Genomic DNA, 14947 nt, shown 5'->3' with positions numbered 1-14947 from the left:
ATCGAACACTGTCAACAAATTTGGACTCGTCCCTGTTGTTATTGCTATTTGTTTATTGCTTGGAATTCATAGCTCGTAGCCAGGACAACCAGCAACAAGCAACGCTCCAAATTATTTCCATATCAACCGTGTAGATTCTTTGAAATTTTCGTTGCTATTATTTATTCGTATATATTTTATTAAAAGATTCTTGGATTTAATTTGTTGAAATCATGGATGAGTTTGGTTGCTTTGATGCCAAGATGCCGGCTGGTCCAAGAGTGCCGGATTGGCGTACATCAACCTATCGAGGACATCGTCACATTACGGACACACGACTGGGCAACAAACTTAGTGCTCCAGTTGAGTGTACCAATAAGGGAATCTATGTCCGCGATAAGTTGATGCACGATAAACAGCTCTCTGAAGTTGCTGACAACTATACATGGAAGGTAAGCAATAGTTTTAATTTTAGTGGATTATTCTTTTTAGCTTTTCTTAGAGGAGTGACATTAATCACTCCATTAATTGTTATTTATGTTTTATTCGTTTATTTAATTAAAAAACACTTAATTTATGGCTTACAAGTAGTTTTTGTTCCCCAATACTGTTGCATGTAATTTAAAAGGAAAATAAGTTATTAGCAACTTCTTACAAATTATTTACATATTTAACTGTTAAAAGATATTAAAGTTTTTAAATGGTTTTCAAAGCTTTTGGATTTTTATATTTATTGTTTATGTATTTTCCCTTTCTTTATTGGCCTTTCATAAATGCTATCAATTTATCCGTTAGCGATAATAATTTGTTTTAAACATCTTCGCAGTACTGTGATCCGCATATTTTAAGAAATCCCTCGCTTAACATGAAGACTCAGTTTATGAAGCGCTTCGAGGAGGGCAACCTGCGTTTTGTGAAGCGTAAGATCAAGCCAATGACCAGCGTTAGTCAGGACACGTATACGTACACGGAGCTGCCATTTGAAGCTGATCCGCTGCCCATACAAATGCCCACACCGGTTGAGGCAACCAAACTTGTGATAGATCGCTCAAAGGTCGGTTATACCAAGTATCTGGATCCGGGAGCCACTACATACAATCTATCCTATGTGCACATGTCGCCGCAAGATCTCCAAGCAAGCGTTGCGGTCCACGACAACATTACTTTTTGGAACTGGTCTCAGCATTCACCTGCTGTCGTGCCTATTGCTCGTGAGCCGGACGAAATCATGTGCGATGAATCATCGGCTGCGGAGTGCACCAAGCGTCGCTTGGAATATCAGTGTCAGATCAAACGTGTTCCACATACTGGTCTCGTGACTGAGGTACAAGCGAACTACCTCGATCCCAAGCTTAACAAGGAATACATCGAATATAATACGACCGATGTGAAGCCTCTTTTAATCCATGAGCCTGTGACACCCTTTGCCACCCTCAGCGAATATGACGTCTATGGATCTGGACAACCAGTTATTAAATATGTTTAGAAGTTTAAAGATTAAGGACTAGCAATTCAAATTGAACAAAAGTGTGCTATTTATTTTAAACAGACTGGTACAATTGTTTTAGTAATTAGAGGCATATATTAAACAATTATTCAAAGATTGCACATTATTTATCACTAAATACCGAAAAGCTATGTGGTAACAGATTATAGATAGATGTGACCAACACCTCATCGTCATCTTCGAACGCTGGCAGTTTCGTGCTCAACTCCGGAGCCTGGGCAATGTAGATGGGTATATCCGACTTGGCGAACTCGTGTATAAACTGTCGACATACGCCGCATGGTGTGCTGTAACCGGATTCATGAAATGCCACCACAGCGCCTGCATTGTAGCATCTGAAACCCTCGCTGATGCCCTTTCCCAAGGCCGTTCGCTCGGCGCAGCATCCAGGAGTGAAGGCAACGTTCTCAATGTTGCATCCGGTGAAGACTCGCCCACATTTAGTGCGAAAAGCGGCACCAACCTTAAATTTACTATACGGCGCGTAGGCATTACAACGGGCATTTAGAGCATCTTCAACCAGTTCCCGGCCACAATTATCTAAACTCGGGATTATCTTTAGATTAAATAATGCTTTAAATTTCTCGTAATTTACCCAGATCGGCGAATCGAATGGTGTACTCGGGTAATTTAATAGGATGCGGCAGCTTGAGCGATTCCCTGATCGGAAATCGTCCGTCTTGCGGACCTTGACGTTTATCCACCTCACTTTGCAGTTTATTGAGCTTCTCCATGTACATCATCAACTTTTTATGGGTCTTGCGCTTGGAGATCTCTTTATGGAGCTCATCAAGGCATTTCATGCAGTTTTTTAATTCCTTTCGCTTTTGTAACATTTTTCCAAATTTACTAAAAAATTTTTTCCTTCTATTACGTTCGTTGGTCTAAAATTTTTTTAATAAGTCCAGGTTAAAATTGGTAATCCCTAAACTAATTTTATTGACATCAAAACATTCGCCTACTGAGGCGTCATGTCGTATCATATTTTTCATAATCAAGATTTATAAACATGGGGTCATCACTCGAGTCACCAATAAATTGATTAGATTTTCCAACTGTTGCTATAGTAGTAATGTTTGATAACACCATTTAACAAATACATTTAACTAATTTTGGCTAAAAGCTTGTTAGTTATATTTTAAGTAAATTTTATTTTAATTAAAAGGAATCGCTATAAGCATTATTTGGTGATTTCTGGAGTTTTAGATACCCTGAAAATTTACTTTTTTAATGTCTACCCATTTTTTTACATTTGAAATATTTTAGCACCCTTCGTGCTGCTTTCGTCACTAACGCGAACTGCCGTCCGCAGTGATTTTTAAATTTTATTCTGAATGTTGAATAAAATGATACAAGTAAATATAAGGTAAATAAGGACCGACAAAATTGGTTTTTTTTTTTAATTGAAAAAAACTGCCTACCAAATTTGAGTCGGAGCTCAGATTCTTTACACCTCTTGTAATGCTATATATCTAATCTAAAAATATTTGCTAATATACCCAGAAGTGACATATACATTCATATACATATACATTCTCTCTCAATTGTACTATTTTTTTTTTATTAATATAATGTACATGAGTTGTGAAGTCAGAAGTCAGTCCATAAAGATTACAACATAAATTTTGTAAACTAGTGTAGTTTTTTTTAAATTGTATTTATTGTGGTCACTGTAATACCCATAAAATATATACTATATAACAAGTTTTGGATTGAGGTAAACTTGAACTCTCTCAAGACTGATTAAGTATTAGTAAGTGTGGAAACTGTTTGGTAATAGATTAAAGATGGATGTACACAACACTGGATCATCGTCAAGGAAAGGTTGCTCTAAAGATCGGTCTGCTATGGCTCGTGCTATAAAGATTGGAATATCCGTGCTGCCTGCAAACTCTCGAATAAATTGTCTGCAGACGCCGCAAGGGGAGGTGAAGACATCCGGTGCATAAGCTACCACAGCGCCACTTAAAAATTGTTGATAGCCCTCGCTTATGGCCTTGGTAAGAGCCGTGCGCTCGGCACAAGCAGTTGGCGTGAATGCCGCATTCTCAACGTTGCAGCCGGTGAAGATAATGTTGCTGGGAGTGGCGCGAAAGGCGGAACCAACCTTGAAATTACTGTAGGGCGCATAGGCGCGCTGGCGCACAGCATGTGCACTCAGGAGCAGCTCCTTAACCGTTGCATCTGAATTATGGTATATATATGAATGAATATCTAAATTGTATGATATCCTCAACTTTTGAACTCACCCAGGGTGCCGAAATTGGCGACAGTTTCTTTAATTTCTGGCTGGGAAAAGCCAATTAAAAGATGCGTCATATTAATATTAATTAAGTGTTCAATATATGGAGACGAATTGTTATTTATAATTATGTATGTGCCGAACAAAATAGAAAAAAGTGCGTGCGCGGTTCTGTGTTCCTCCTCCGAACGTCCGACGGCAAATGGACGGTATTTGCTGACGGTCAGTTGTGGGCTCGACTCTTGTTAGTGTGAGTTTGTCACAAAAATAAACATTGGCCGAGAGCGAAAACTCACTAGCAGCAGCAGCTGTGCCTGATAACGCTTTCGGCCAGAGAGTTTGCTCGATGCACAAGCCAATACAATGGAAATAGACTATTATACTCGTATTTGTATGTATGTATGTATATGTATGCATGTGAAGTTAACAACTACATCTGTATATACACATGACAACAACTCGGGGTAGATTTACAGTTGACCAAGAACAAAATGGGGTATTCACACATTTAAGATTGCACATGGTTTTGGGGATTCATTTGCCATTTTGAAAGCTAAATCCGTTTGGCAGCAATTGCAGCACACTGGTACACAGGACACGGAGTGGCAAACTGCTTGGCCTGGCTGCATACAGCGGTATGTCCTTGCCATTGGTAACGAACTCTGATAAAAATTGCCGACAGACACCACAGGGTGTTGTGAACCCGGTGTCCTGCTGGGCAACCACGGCACAAGCCACAAACTCGCGTTTCCCTTCGCTGAAAACAACAGAAAAGGATACAGAAACGATTGTACAAATTGTGTTTAATCAATGTTCAAGGACCTTTTACCTTAAGGCCTTCACGGCTGCCGTCCTTTCTGCGCATATACTTGCGGCGTATGCTCCGTTCTCTATGTTGCAGCCAGTGTAGATTGAGCCATCAGTGGTGCGAAGGGCAGCACCAACTGCAAAATTACTATATGGACAATATGCATTGTCTCTTGCCTCTGTGGCGGCTCTAATGAGCTCCTGAACGGATGAATCTGCAGAGAAGAGAGTAACATCTATATATATTTGCATACATCGAATTAACGTTCTCTTACCTAAACTGTCGTATTCCCTGACATTGAGTTCATCTCTTGCACCATTTAAATATACCTGCGTCATTGCTCTGTTTCTAAAACCGTCTAATTGTGTCGTTATTGGCACATTGATTTGCGTTCTACTTTTAGTACGATTTGACCCCTCTATGGTGACTTTTCCCAAGCTAGCTATCGATCATCATTCACCTTCTAGTATAGTATTTGAACTTTGGTGTATGTGATAAGCCCATTAGTTTGCCGTCAATATGACGTCATTAATTCTCCTGCACACACAATATATTCAAGACTTTATTTCCTTTATAGGAAAGTCCGACTGTAACTGCACTCAGCTGTTTCAGAGTCATTTGAAATAATATCGATAAAAATTGCCATAATATCGATAGGCGTTTACTTTGTAAACAAAAAGTTGCATGTATGTGTGAGATTTTCCAACGTTATCAGCCATTTCTGATAATCGGGAAAATTGTCAAGTAGAAAGAAGCATATTGTTATCAAGGCGGCTATTTAGTGAGTCGTGCTAGTTGTGAATTCTTTTACTTACATTTAATATGACGTCGTCATCATCGTCATCCAGACACCAGCAGCAGCAGCAACCAGAGGACGTAGAAGCCAACATGGGTGTGGGTGCAAATTGTGCTCGTGAGAGGCTGCCGTCCATTGATTTTGACTTGGACCGCTTTCCCTACTGCATTGTTTGGACACCGATACCAGTGCTAACCTGGATACTGCCGTTTATTGGGCACATGGGCATTTGCATGGCCAATGGAGTCATCAGAGATTTTGCTGGACCATATGTAGTTACTGAAGATAATATGGCCTTTGGCCGTCCCACTCGTTATTTGCGTCTACATCCCAAGAATGTCGAAGGTGGCTCCTACGCCTGGGACGAGGGTGTCTCCAAGGCATCTGTACTCTACGGCACCCGAACTCACAACTTATTTTGTGACAACTGCCACTCACATGTCGCGACCGCTCTCAGCAATATGCACTACAAGGACAGCAGCAGCTGGAACATGATTATTCTCTGCTTCTGGATGTTTGTCTGTGGCCGTTATGTTGGAATCTGCGGATTTATTAAGACGTGGCTGCCATTTCTAGTTCTGATAACAGTTATAGTATTGCTAGCTGTATACTTTTAATACCTTTCACTAATTAAAATGATCAAAATATGTATAGACATGATTAATGTTTATTTCTATGTAGATAAGTGTGTAGTTTGACCAATAGAAAATGCTAAGTACTATGAGTAACGTATTTTGTTTAATGGTTTTATTCCTCAAGAGCACGAGTTACATCGTCGGTAATCGCGAGTAGTTTTTTCCACTGCGATGCCGACAGCGAAATCCCCTTCTTGCCCGGCAAGACTTTTCCATCCTTCTCGTAGAACTCACGGATGTCAACCATTTTTCTGCCGCGAAACTCGTTAATGCGCACCTGACGCATACCCTCTAATGTCCAGCTAGTAGCACCATCTCCACCGCCGGCAGGCTCATCATTCTTATTAGATTTGAGCTCTCCTTAGCCTTCTTACTTGGCGGCGGAGCATTGCGCTGCAAATATTGTAAGTGGTCAGTTTCATTAACAATTGTCAATGGCATATTAACGGCATATGTTACTCACATCGTCTGGGCCGCTATCACTGTCCGATGAGGAGCTCTGTTTTTTCTTACTTATTCTTGGCATTTTGTTTTATTTCAGTCTAATACTTTTCTGAATTATTTGGCGCAAATAATAAGTTGCGTCGGCTTTTTTGTAGTGTTGGGTTGCTCATGAGTGAGTGAACAAAAATGAGTTGCTCACTGAAGTGAGCAAGTGAACATGTTCCTTTCAAGTTGTTCTTTGGCTCACTTGCTTTTTTGCTCACTTGCTTTTCTTTTCATTTTGTATGTTGCTCAGTTGTTCATTCTTGTTCAGTTTTGACAAGCTTATTATTGCTAATTTTGCGCACTTTGCTCGAGTTTTCGCGCCCGTAGTTAGTCATTTGCGTTATTGCTCATTTTAACGAAAATACACGCCTATTAAATTAGTTAGTTAAATAGTCATTTTAAAATTTTGAATTAGAAATTTGAGAAATATAAAAAACCATTTTGAAGATGTCAAAAGCCAGGAAGCTAAATGCAACATTTTATTATATAATTTTTTTATTCAAGATTTATGTACTATCTTAAGAATTTCTAATGCAGGGAGAAAAAATTCAATTCTTTTTTAATTTATTGTATATTTTCATTCTTTTTTAATTAATGTATATTATCATTAATATACAATATATTATCATTAATTAAAGAGTCTTGTTTGAATTAAAATGTTATTTTGTTTAATTGCGAGGTGTGCTAACAATCCGAGCAACTGAGCAATATGGTGAGCAACTGAAGAGCAATCTGCAGTGAGTTGACTCGCCCGAAAAAGAACAAGTGAACATGTTCACCTAAATGAGCAGAGTTTACCCAACACTACTTTTTTGACATTACTTTTACAAGAGCTGCAAAAAGATATACATCTTGCATGGAAGTATCGATAGCTTTCGAGCATCGATATACCAAATACATTTACCTGGGTATTCTTTTATGTCACTTAAAATGCATTTAACAATTTTTTTTATTTGTAGTTACACTTTCTGCATTAAATTATTTTTAAAGGTTTTGGACAAGGCTTTAAAAATATTTAATTACTGATTTAGAAAGTATTGATTGAAAGTCGATGTTTTCGCAGCCCTGTTGCTCTTTCAAATTGAGTTGCCATTCACACGTAACAAACACCGTTCGGACGCCGATAGCAAGCCAGTACACATCTCTAATTCGCGGAAGCATCGCATTAAACGCGCACTTTTTTCTGATATCTCGAATAGGTTTGACTCTGTCAAATAAATTAGGAGATAAACATTTAATCTGTTTCATAAACAGTTGTTTTAAATTATTAGTTTGTGGTAAGCGCTTGCGATTGTTTATTTACAATATAAGCAGACGGCAAATTTTAAATGGACACACATTTTAGTGTATACTAGCATACTTACATGTATACATACATACATACATATGTATGTAAAACTCTGCGCCTTTTTCAGCTTACAAAATTTTAAGCGATGGGAAAAAAGACAGACCACGAAAGCAACGATGCCTCGTCCGGTGCTGAGCAAGAGGAGGAGGAATATGCAGTGGAGAAAATATTAGACCGTCGCGTCCGGAAGGGAAAGGTTTGTATGACGCTTGATAACGACCTCGGTGTAGTGTTTTTTAATAATCCATTCTCTTGCCTTTTAGGTGGAGTATTATCTAAAATGGAAAGGCTATGCTGAAACAGAAAACACTTGGGAGCCAGAGGGTAATCTTGATTGTCAAGATCTCATTCAACAGTATGAGCTGTCCCGAAAGGATGAGGTAGGTACAGTTGGCAACACTGCGCTGCTATTTGTAATTTAATATGATGATACTTTGCACCGAGCGTATAATAAGTTTGTCTGGCTGTCTGCATGCTAAACAGATCTCAGAGATGATTAGAGCTAGATGCACCAAATTTCATATATTAACTCCTTATACATGTATGTATCTACATGAGTGTAGGCAGATTTGTGATTGTTCGAGTGTAAATACGTTTTAATGTGCATTTGTGCGACTGAAATTGTGTACAAATTAGAGATGCGCATGGACCGGACACTATCGGTATACTGACGCACTACAATTATATTAGTAGGTCTGTCTTGAAGATAAAGTTTATGGAACTTTTCTCGTTTGATTACCCCAATGTGATTTTTATTTTATTTTCGACACGATAACACGTCACAAAAAAGCATCAAGACACGAAGGAGCACCGTTGGGTTTACATCTCCTTCGTAAGATGCTAGTCTCCATCATCAGTACCATTAATCTGACTTACCCAGCGTTCTCAGCTTAAGTCTTCTTAAGCATCGCTAGATCCACTTGAGAATTATAGGGATCGCAAAGGATTAAGCTTAGTTCGCTATATTAGTCATCATAATAGTACTGATGATAGGTACTTGCATCTCCTTGAATTGTTTACAAAATGTAAAGGTCTCTGACTACAACACTATCCTATCATATCTTGTGACATATTATCAAATTTAACGCAGAAAAAAAAAATTCTAAATAAAATTTTTCAATTCGCAACTGCAATGACATGAAAATCATCACTACTGAAAATATGGGCTAGGGTATTTGGTTGTGCTCTCTCGACTTAAGTGCATTTGCTTCTTTTTGCACAGGCCAACACATCAGCCACAGCAAAGAAAGATCGACCCGCCGTCAGCCCCAAAGGCAAGGAATCCGGTCGCACTAGCACCACAGCCAGCAACAGTAGCAAGCGTAAATCCGAGGAGCCAGCTGGACCTGCAAAGTCTAAGCGGACCGAAACAGACGACGATTTAAAACAGGGCGGTGCCACCGGCTTCGATCGTGGCCTGGAGGCTGAGAAAATACTTGGCGCTTCTGATAACAATGGTCGCCTAACATTCCTTATTCAATTCAAAGGTGTGGATCAGGCCGAGATGGTGCCATCGACAGTGGCCAATATTAAAATACCGCAAATGGTAATACGATTCTATGAGGAACGCCTCTCCTGGTACTCGGACAACGAAGACTAAATTCTAAATGCCCCTTTATGCAAATATATATACTTTTTTCCTTCATTTTGACCTTGTTTTATATCGAAAAAAATTTAAAATTAAAAATGTAGAAGAAAAAGTAAGTTTTTTTTGTATTGTAAAGGAACATAAACACAACATATTTAAGGGCTAGGTAGATTGGAAGCGAAACGACGGCTGAAAGAGTTTTTAATCCCGCGGTCGTTTCGCGTCCATTCTAAAAAGCATTATGTTAAAAATCATTAACACCTGATTTTTTTTTTGTCATAAATTGCAAATAAATCTATGTTTTAAATGTCTAAGCGTCGCTTTTAAAAATGTATGGAGATTTGAAAGATTTTTGGGTTGGTTTCGATATCTGTGTCGCCTGTTTATTTTTAGCTCCAGAGATATAAACTGGTTCGGGGTGTATTATATATACAATCGGACTACATTCGTGATTTTTTTTTAAATTTCAACTTCATATATTGGACAAACGAAGTAATTTTTGTCCACAATAAACTGTTTTCAAATCCTTTGTGCTATTATTATTGTTATTTTTTTTTTTTAATTCGACCCGACAATTTGAGATTGACTTCCGTATTTCATAACGTCCTTAGCGGAACTTTAAGCACGAATATTTTTTTTCGTAAGCCAAGTGTGATATATGTTTTATAGTACTCTCGAATACCAACATTTTGAATGTAAATATTTGTATAAATATAACATTAAAATAACTTGGTCTGTTCGCTACGGCGGACATTCCCATATGCTCAGCAGATGGAAATGTTTCATATGCTTATGTGTTAAGCAGTTTGTTTGCGACACTGCATTCAGAGTTCTCTAGGACATTGCCACAGCAGGACCAATGACGTCGACCTGGATGTCCAACATGTCCATGGCCACAGCCGCTGTATCCCGGCATTCGACCGTCACAGGAACATTTGATGTTCTTGCTGCCCTTACCGGAACAGAAGGAACAACAGTGATAGATGCCACTGTGCGGACAAACTTGACGGGAGTGAAAGGTGTAGGGACTGCCCTTTATCTGGCGATCATTGATGTTGACCGTCAATATGAGAGTTCCCTGTGTATTAGGCGTGAAGGAGATGGTATAGGTGCCATCCCGATGATCCGACACATCAATAGGCAGAAACTTGGCATTCGCGTCATTGTACTTAATCATGCAGTTTATCTGTAGCCCACCATGACACAAAGCCACTCCGTCTGCATCCCGTGAGAGCAGCAACAGATCCACCTTCCTGTGCAGTCTCAGCTGCGAGAAGCCTTCCCATTGCAGGGTGCACAGTGATGGCTCCACAGTTTGCATCGTTATAATGCCGTACAATGGAATATCATGCTGTTCCTTGGTGCCAGGTGCTCGGATCTTAGCCAGAAAATGCAACGAATCCGAAATCTGCAACATGAGATGGAAATATATTAAGATGGGAATGCTTACAGAATTTTCCTCACCTTGGGATCCACTGGGGGCTTAAATTGTTGGCAGAGCTCAAAGCGCTTCATCAGAATCCGAGCAAAGCTGAGAATTTCGACTTCGGCTCCAATGTCGCAGAGCTCCTGGCTAAAACGTATCACATCCATCGCCTGTTGCGTGCGTTTCTCTAGGAGATTCAGGTGTTACCATTAAGAATATGATAGTAAGACCGTGCTTTCAGTGGAACCTACTGGTATTCATGATTTATATGGATGCTTACCCAGTTCCATCTGTTGGTTAAGTATCAGCTCCACCTTGGACTCCCTAGCTCGACTGATCTGCTGTAGTAGCGTATTGCGATGTGCCTGCAAAGCCTCAAAGTAACGATTCATGTAGCTCTCCACCTGGGCCTGGATGTCATCGCACCTGGCATTGATGCCGCGGGTAATCTCGTGAAGCCGTTCGATGGAATGCTCCGCATACTGACAAAGTGGACGCGTTTGTTCCGTCGCCTCCCGCAATTTCTTGGTCACCTGCAGCTGGACAACTGCCTTTGCTATGGTCTCGTGGCGATGATTTCGATGTTGCAACACCAGACAGTCCGGACAAGCCAACTACAAGGAGTCCTTTTTTAAATGCAATCAAGGAAACATGAAAAATTAGTCTCACCTGCTGGCAAGGCACACAGAAGGACTTAAACTCGAAGCCATGCAATCCACATCTGATCAGCAGATGACTGCTGTCTCCCAATCCTAGTTGTTGTTGCTTCTGCTTGCGGGCACGTCTCAGCTCCAGGATGTTCCTCATATGATGATTGGCCGTGCTGCGTTGTCGTTCATGCGCCTCCTTGCACAGAGAGCACAGATTCAAAGTGCAGCTGATGCAGTGATAGATTGCCTGCAGAGGAATCCATACCTTACCAAGGCTTTGGCTAGGAATTGTACCATAAAAAACTCACGCCAATCTCCTCGCTGCAGAGGGAACACCAGACCCGCGAGATGACATCATCGCCGGCTTGCAGACGCAGTGCCTCAATACGTCGCACCAGCATAAAGTTCTGTGTCAACTGTCGAACTCCTCCCACTGCTGGCAGATTCGTCGGAAACTGACAGATGTGACAGCGAATGCAGCGTGTGGATTCCGTCTCGCTCGCAAAGCTCGCGTTCAACCGTGTGCTGGAGGAGCACGCGGATGTCGAACGCTTGGCATCGTTCTTGGCCTGGAAAGGTCAATCAAAATAAAGACAATAAGTGCTCAAAAATTGAGGGACAAACTAAAAATATTTCTGAAATAAAAATAAATAAAATAAAACGTTATAAAAATAGAATAGAATACCAAAGACGCCAAAGATATAAAAATTTCTTAACGAATTTAATAAGATTTGAATGCAGAATAAATATATACCAAACCATGATAAAAATGACATTCCGATTGAAAATCGGTACAGTTTTGCCAAAGTTATGACAGTTCAATGTTGCTTAAGCCTCTGATCTATCAACTTTACAAGTCAAAATATTTATTGATTTTGACATGATTTTTTTTTTAAGTGTCGTTTTATACTAATTACGATAAAAGAAGTTGATTAAAAGTAAAAACTTGAGATTTTAAATTTTCAAAATTTCAAAGGGGGACCCTTACCGTTAACGTGGAACCACGGCTATGAAAGTCGAAAAATAATAAAATTTTTGAAATGCAAAAAATTTAAATGCAGTATGAATTAAGAGACCGAATCAAGATAAAAATGGGTTTCAGATTGAAAATCGGGTCAGTTTTCTTCAAGTTATGACAGTTGAGAACTTGTCAACTCTTTGACGTAGCAACTTTACCATAACCGTACCGGTACAAGAGTTTCGGTTTTCGGTTCTTGAAAGAGAATTAATTTAGGTTACGGTTTCAGTTCGTCTACTGAAAATTAAACGGTTAGTTTCTGTAACGGTTCCGATACCGACTACGGTGTCATTCCCTGTATTTTTATAATGTTTAAGTTTTGAATTTTTTATTTTTTTTTTGTATTTGTAGCTTTTTTTACTTTTTTTGTATACCTTTTCCTTTTCAGAAATCTTTTACCTTACTAATATCAATACATGTACTAACACTAATTACTTAAACTAATCATTATTGATCTGATTTGGTTTTCTAGGTTTTTTTACAAACCATGCAACAAATGTTTTATCAAATAAACATTTTTTTGAGCCCATTCAGATTTTTACATATTTACACTTTTAATATTATACTTCAATAATTTTAAAACACGTTATTTACTCTTCAAGTTTTGCATTTAAATTTTTGTGTTATTTTTGGGCATATGCTTAATTTTATTAATAAAAAACACATAGACTGACAAAAAATAAAAAAAATTTAATAAGTTAAAATTTTAATTTTACAATTTATAATAGTTCCTTCAGTGGACTCGGAGTATGCGAGTATTAAAGATTAACTTACCCTTAGCATCATGCGATCCAAAGACTTCTTGCTGCGCAGACTGAAGCTGGCGCCACGTTGTCTGGCAGGTGAGACAGTCGCCAGTTCACCATTAATTTCCGGCGTGGAGGAGCGCAGACTGTAGCTGGAACGATCCTCCCAGGTGACTTCATTCCTTAGGTGTTCATTGACCAGACACTGCAGGCAGAATGAGTGGAGGCAGTGCAGCGTGCGTGGATCTGTGTAGACATCCATGCAGATGGCGCACTTGAGTTCCTCCGGAAAACTGATGCTCACAACGTTGGCGGCAGGACGCAGAGTGAAGCTGCTCGAGGGTGACACCAACGGACTGCCAACTGGCGATGGTGAGCAGCTCCTGGATGCCAAAGATGCCATCGTGTCGGAGGGTTCAATGGAGCCCGGCAAGAGCAAGGTGGTGACCTCCAGCGGAACGCCGATATCCGGTGTTGGGGGAGAAATGCGCAACTCCGGGGAAGCCTTCAGGCTGAGCACACGTTTTGGCTTGGGTGGCCCCGGTGACTTCAACTGGTTCTGGGATGGCAGGTCAGTTAATATAGGAGGAGGTGGTGGTGGCGGTGGTGCCACGGTTATATCGCTGGCACTGCTGCTCTGCACGGATACGGAAGAGGCACCGCTGAGTATGTTGTCAGAAGTGATTCTGGCGATGTGGAGCTTCCACCTGTGATGCTGCTACTCTGCTCACTATTGCTATCCGTGCAACTAATCGGATGCTCCGTGGGCAGACCAAGTGTGCGGGATCGTCGGATGCAGTTGCTTAACTCAAAAGCTGGCAACCGTGGCACTATTTGTGCTTGTCCCGCTGTGGTCACCAGTTGTGGTGTAATGGAGAAGCTAAACAGTTGTGGCGCCGACTTTCGACGCACTACATCCGGATTGGGCGATTCCGTGTGTGCAGTTTGCAATCGAATTTTGCTGGCGCTTAACTTAACCTGCATTTTTCCCGACGTTGTTGTTGTGGTTGATGTTGTTGTTGTTGCAGGTGGAGCTACCAAATCAGCAGCTGTCAGCTGCGTCGACTGCATCTGCTCATAAACGTTGAGATTGTTCTTTGAGCCGCGCTTGAAAGTGAGTTTTGTTTGCCGAGCTGGCGATTTATTGGCTCTACTCATTGTATATTTTTTATATTTTTACTTTAACTAAATAGATGACGGAGATGGAGAGGGAAACGTTATGCAATCGTTGGTTATATTTACGGCTGACTAAACGGTGCAATGTGCAATCCACTTGACAGCTGCGCGTTTCGTTCCCAACTGTTCATCATCAAGTTGGAGCGGCATACGCGTCGTATGCTTAATCTAATTACTCGCAAAACTCAAATGCGAAATGCAAATGGAAAAATGGTTACAACTGTGACAAGTGTCTGACATGGCCAGTTGTGTTGTGCTTTTCACCTTATTCACTTTGGAATGCCGGGTCACATTATAACGCTCAAATCTCAATGGGCTCTACATTTTTCAGATTAACAACAAATGCCGCATGTCAGAATATTCTTCAAGTGTCTTGATTTCTGAGCAAAGTCTTCCGGTATGACATTTCTGTGTTGGTTGCCTAATATATGTATATGGGGTACATCTGATTTAATAGGATTGCGCTATTTTTTAAAACTCAACTTTGTCAATGCTTCTTAAACATTATTCAGTATTTAAATTTTTAATATTCAGAAAAT

The 14947-nt window shown here is 40.1% G+C and overlaps 8 protein-coding genes and 1 long non-coding RNA gene across 10 annotated transcripts; 4 read left to right on the top strand and 5 right to left on the bottom strand.

Moving 5' to 3' along the window:
• The first annotated feature begins 98 nt into the window (after window positions 1-98).
• Window positions 99-1496, top strand: LOC117780391. The gene is made up of 2 exons (XM_034616903.1): window positions 99-431; window positions 806-1496. The coding sequence occupies exons 1-2, from the start codon at window positions 213-215 to the stop codon at window positions 1463-1465; spliced, it is 879 nt and encodes a 292-aa protein (XP_034472794.1). The 5' UTR covers window positions 99-212; the 3' UTR covers window positions 1466-1496.
• Window positions 1497-1541: 45 nt separating this feature from the next.
• LOC117780392 (cytidine deaminase) lies at window positions 1542-2342 on the bottom strand. Its single transcript, XM_034616904.1, has 2 exons — window positions 2082-2342; window positions 1542-2026 (listed from the first exon to the last, which is right to left on the bottom strand). Exons 1-2 carry the CDS (start codon window positions 2320-2322, stop codon window positions 1590-1592), a joined length of 678 nt encoding a protein of 225 aa, XP_034472795.1. The 5' UTR covers window positions 2323-2342; the 3' UTR covers window positions 1542-1589.
• Window positions 2343-3124: 782 nt separating this feature from the next.
• On the bottom strand, window positions 3125-3958 carry LOC117782377 (cytidine deaminase). The gene is made up of 2 exons (XM_034619482.1): window positions 3736-3958; window positions 3125-3670 (listed from the first exon to the last, which is right to left on the bottom strand). The coding sequence occupies exons 1-2, from the start codon at window positions 3803-3805 to the stop codon at window positions 3237-3239; spliced, it is 504 nt and encodes a 167-aa protein (XP_034475373.1). The 5' UTR covers window positions 3806-3958; the 3' UTR covers window positions 3125-3236.
• A 156-nt stretch (window positions 3959-4114) lies between these two features.
• LOC117782378 (cytidine deaminase) lies at window positions 4115-4968 on the bottom strand. Its single transcript, XM_034619483.1, has 3 exons — window positions 4811-4968; window positions 4558-4750; window positions 4115-4485 (listed from the first exon to the last, which is right to left on the bottom strand). The coding sequence occupies exons 1-3, from the start codon at window positions 4872-4874 to the stop codon at window positions 4263-4265; spliced, it is 480 nt and encodes a 159-aa protein (XP_034475374.1). The 5' UTR covers window positions 4875-4968; the 3' UTR covers window positions 4115-4262.
• A 227-nt stretch (window positions 4969-5195) lies between these two features.
• LOC117782375 (transmembrane protein 222) lies at window positions 5196-5983 on the top strand. 2 transcript variants are annotated; one of them, XM_034619479.1, is made up of 2 exons: window positions 5196-5317; window positions 5385-5983. In XM_034619479.1, exon 2 carries the CDS (start codon window positions 5425-5427, stop codon window positions 5947-5949), a length of 525 nt encoding a protein of 174 aa, XP_034475370.1. In that variant the 5' UTR covers window positions 5196-5317; window positions 5385-5424; the 3' UTR covers window positions 5950-5983. The 2 variants fall into 2 exon arrangements, with proteins under 2 accessions (XP_034475370.1, XP_034475369.1); XM_034619478.1 differs by having other exon boundaries at window positions 5247-5983.
• LOC117782379 (RNA polymerase II transcriptional coactivator) lies at window positions 5982-7302 on the bottom strand. The gene is given in 4 exon segments (XM_034619484.1): window positions 5982-6316; window positions 6319-6360; window positions 6431-6556; window positions 7265-7302. Coding segments are annotated over 3 exon segments (342 nt in total). The 5' UTR covers window positions 6494-6556; window positions 7265-7302; the 3' UTR covers window positions 5982-6079.
• A 275-nt stretch (window positions 7303-7577) lies between these two features.
• LOC117782374 (heterochromatin protein 1) lies at window positions 7578-9706 on the top strand. The gene is made up of 4 exons (XM_034619477.1): window positions 7578-7733; window positions 7872-8000; window positions 8068-8184; window positions 9027-9706. The coding sequence occupies exons 2-4, from the start codon at window positions 7890-7892 to the stop codon at window positions 9402-9404; spliced, it is 606 nt and encodes a 201-aa protein (XP_034475368.1). The 5' UTR covers window positions 7578-7733; window positions 7872-7889; the 3' UTR covers window positions 9405-9706.
• A 43-nt stretch (window positions 9707-9749) lies between these two features.
• LOC117782366 (tripartite motif-containing protein 45) lies at window positions 9750-14494 on the bottom strand. The gene is given in 7 exon segments (XM_034619466.1): window positions 9750-10800; window positions 10857-11005; window positions 11099-11432; window positions 11488-11715; window positions 11777-12037; window positions 13261-13910; window positions 13913-14494. Coding segments are annotated over 7 exon segments (2718 nt in total). The 5' UTR covers window positions 14391-14494; the 3' UTR covers window positions 9750-10182.
• Window positions 14263-14611, top strand: LOC117782382. The gene is made up of 2 exons (XR_004617242.1): window positions 14263-14346; window positions 14426-14611. It is a non-coding gene; the product is annotated as an uncharacterized LOC117782382 (long non-coding RNA).
• The last annotated feature ends 336 nt before the right edge of the window (window positions 14612-14947 follow it).

Source organism: Drosophila innubila, assembly GCF_004354385.1.
Source record: "Drosophila innubila isolate TH190305 chromosome 2L unlocalized genomic scaffold, UK_Dinn_1.0 4_B_2L, whole genome shotgun sequence".
NCBI lineage: Eukaryota > Metazoa > Arthropoda > Insecta > Diptera > Drosophilidae > Drosophila > Drosophila innubila.
The sequence above is the reverse complement of the archived record's forward strand: the minus strand, read 5'-3'. Positions and strand labels throughout refer to the sequence as shown.

Coding starts and splice junctions, on each gene's coding strand:
- LOC117780391 (XM_034616903.1), top strand. CDS start 213: ATGGATGAGTTTGGTTGCTTTGATGCCAAGATGCCGGCTGGTCCAAGA. Junction 432..805: donor CTGACAACTATACATGGAAG/GTAAGCAATAGT, acceptor ACATCTTCGCAG/TACTGTGATCCGCATATTTT.
- LOC117780392 (XM_034616904.1), bottom strand. CDS start 2,322: ATGTTACAAAAGCGAAAGGAATTAAAAAACTGCATGAAATGCCTTGAT. Junction 2,027..2,081: donor CATTCGATTCGCCGATCTGG/GTAAATTACGAG, acceptor TCCCGAGTTTAG/ATAATTGTGGCCGGGAACTG.
- LOC117782377 (XM_034619482.1), bottom strand. CDS start 3,805: ATGACGCATCTTTTAATTGGCTTTTCCCAGCCAGAAATTAAAGAAACT. Junction 3,671..3,735: donor CGCCAATTTCGGCACCCTGG/GTGAGTTCAAAA, acceptor ACCATAATTCAG/ATGCAACGGTTAAGGAGCTG.
- LOC117782378 (XM_034619483.1), bottom strand. CDS start 4,874: ATGACGCAGGTATATTTAAATGGTGCAAGAGATGAACTCAATGTCAGG. Junction 4,751..4,810: donor CAGGGAATACGACAGTTTAG/GTAAGAGAACGT, acceptor TCTTCTCTGCAG/ATTCATCCGTTCAGGAGCTC. Junction 4,486..4,557: donor GCAGCCGTGAAGGCCTTAAG/GTAAAAGGTCCT, acceptor TGTTGTTTTCAG/CGAAGGGAAACGCGAGTTTG.
- LOC117782375 (XM_034619478.1), top strand. CDS start 5,359: ATGACGTCGTCATCATCGTCATCCAGACACCAGCAGCAGCAGCAACCA.
- LOC117782374 (XM_034619477.1), top strand. CDS start 7,890: ATGGGAAAAAAGACAGACCACGAAAGCAACGATGCCTCGTCCGGTGCT. Junction 8,001..8,067: donor GTCGCGTCCGGAAGGGAAAG/GTTTGTATGACG, acceptor CTTGCCTTTTAG/GTGGAGTATTATCTAAAATG. Junction 8,185..9,026: donor AGCTGTCCCGAAAGGATGAG/GTAGGTACAGTT, acceptor CTTTTTGCACAG/GCCAACACATCAGCCACAGC.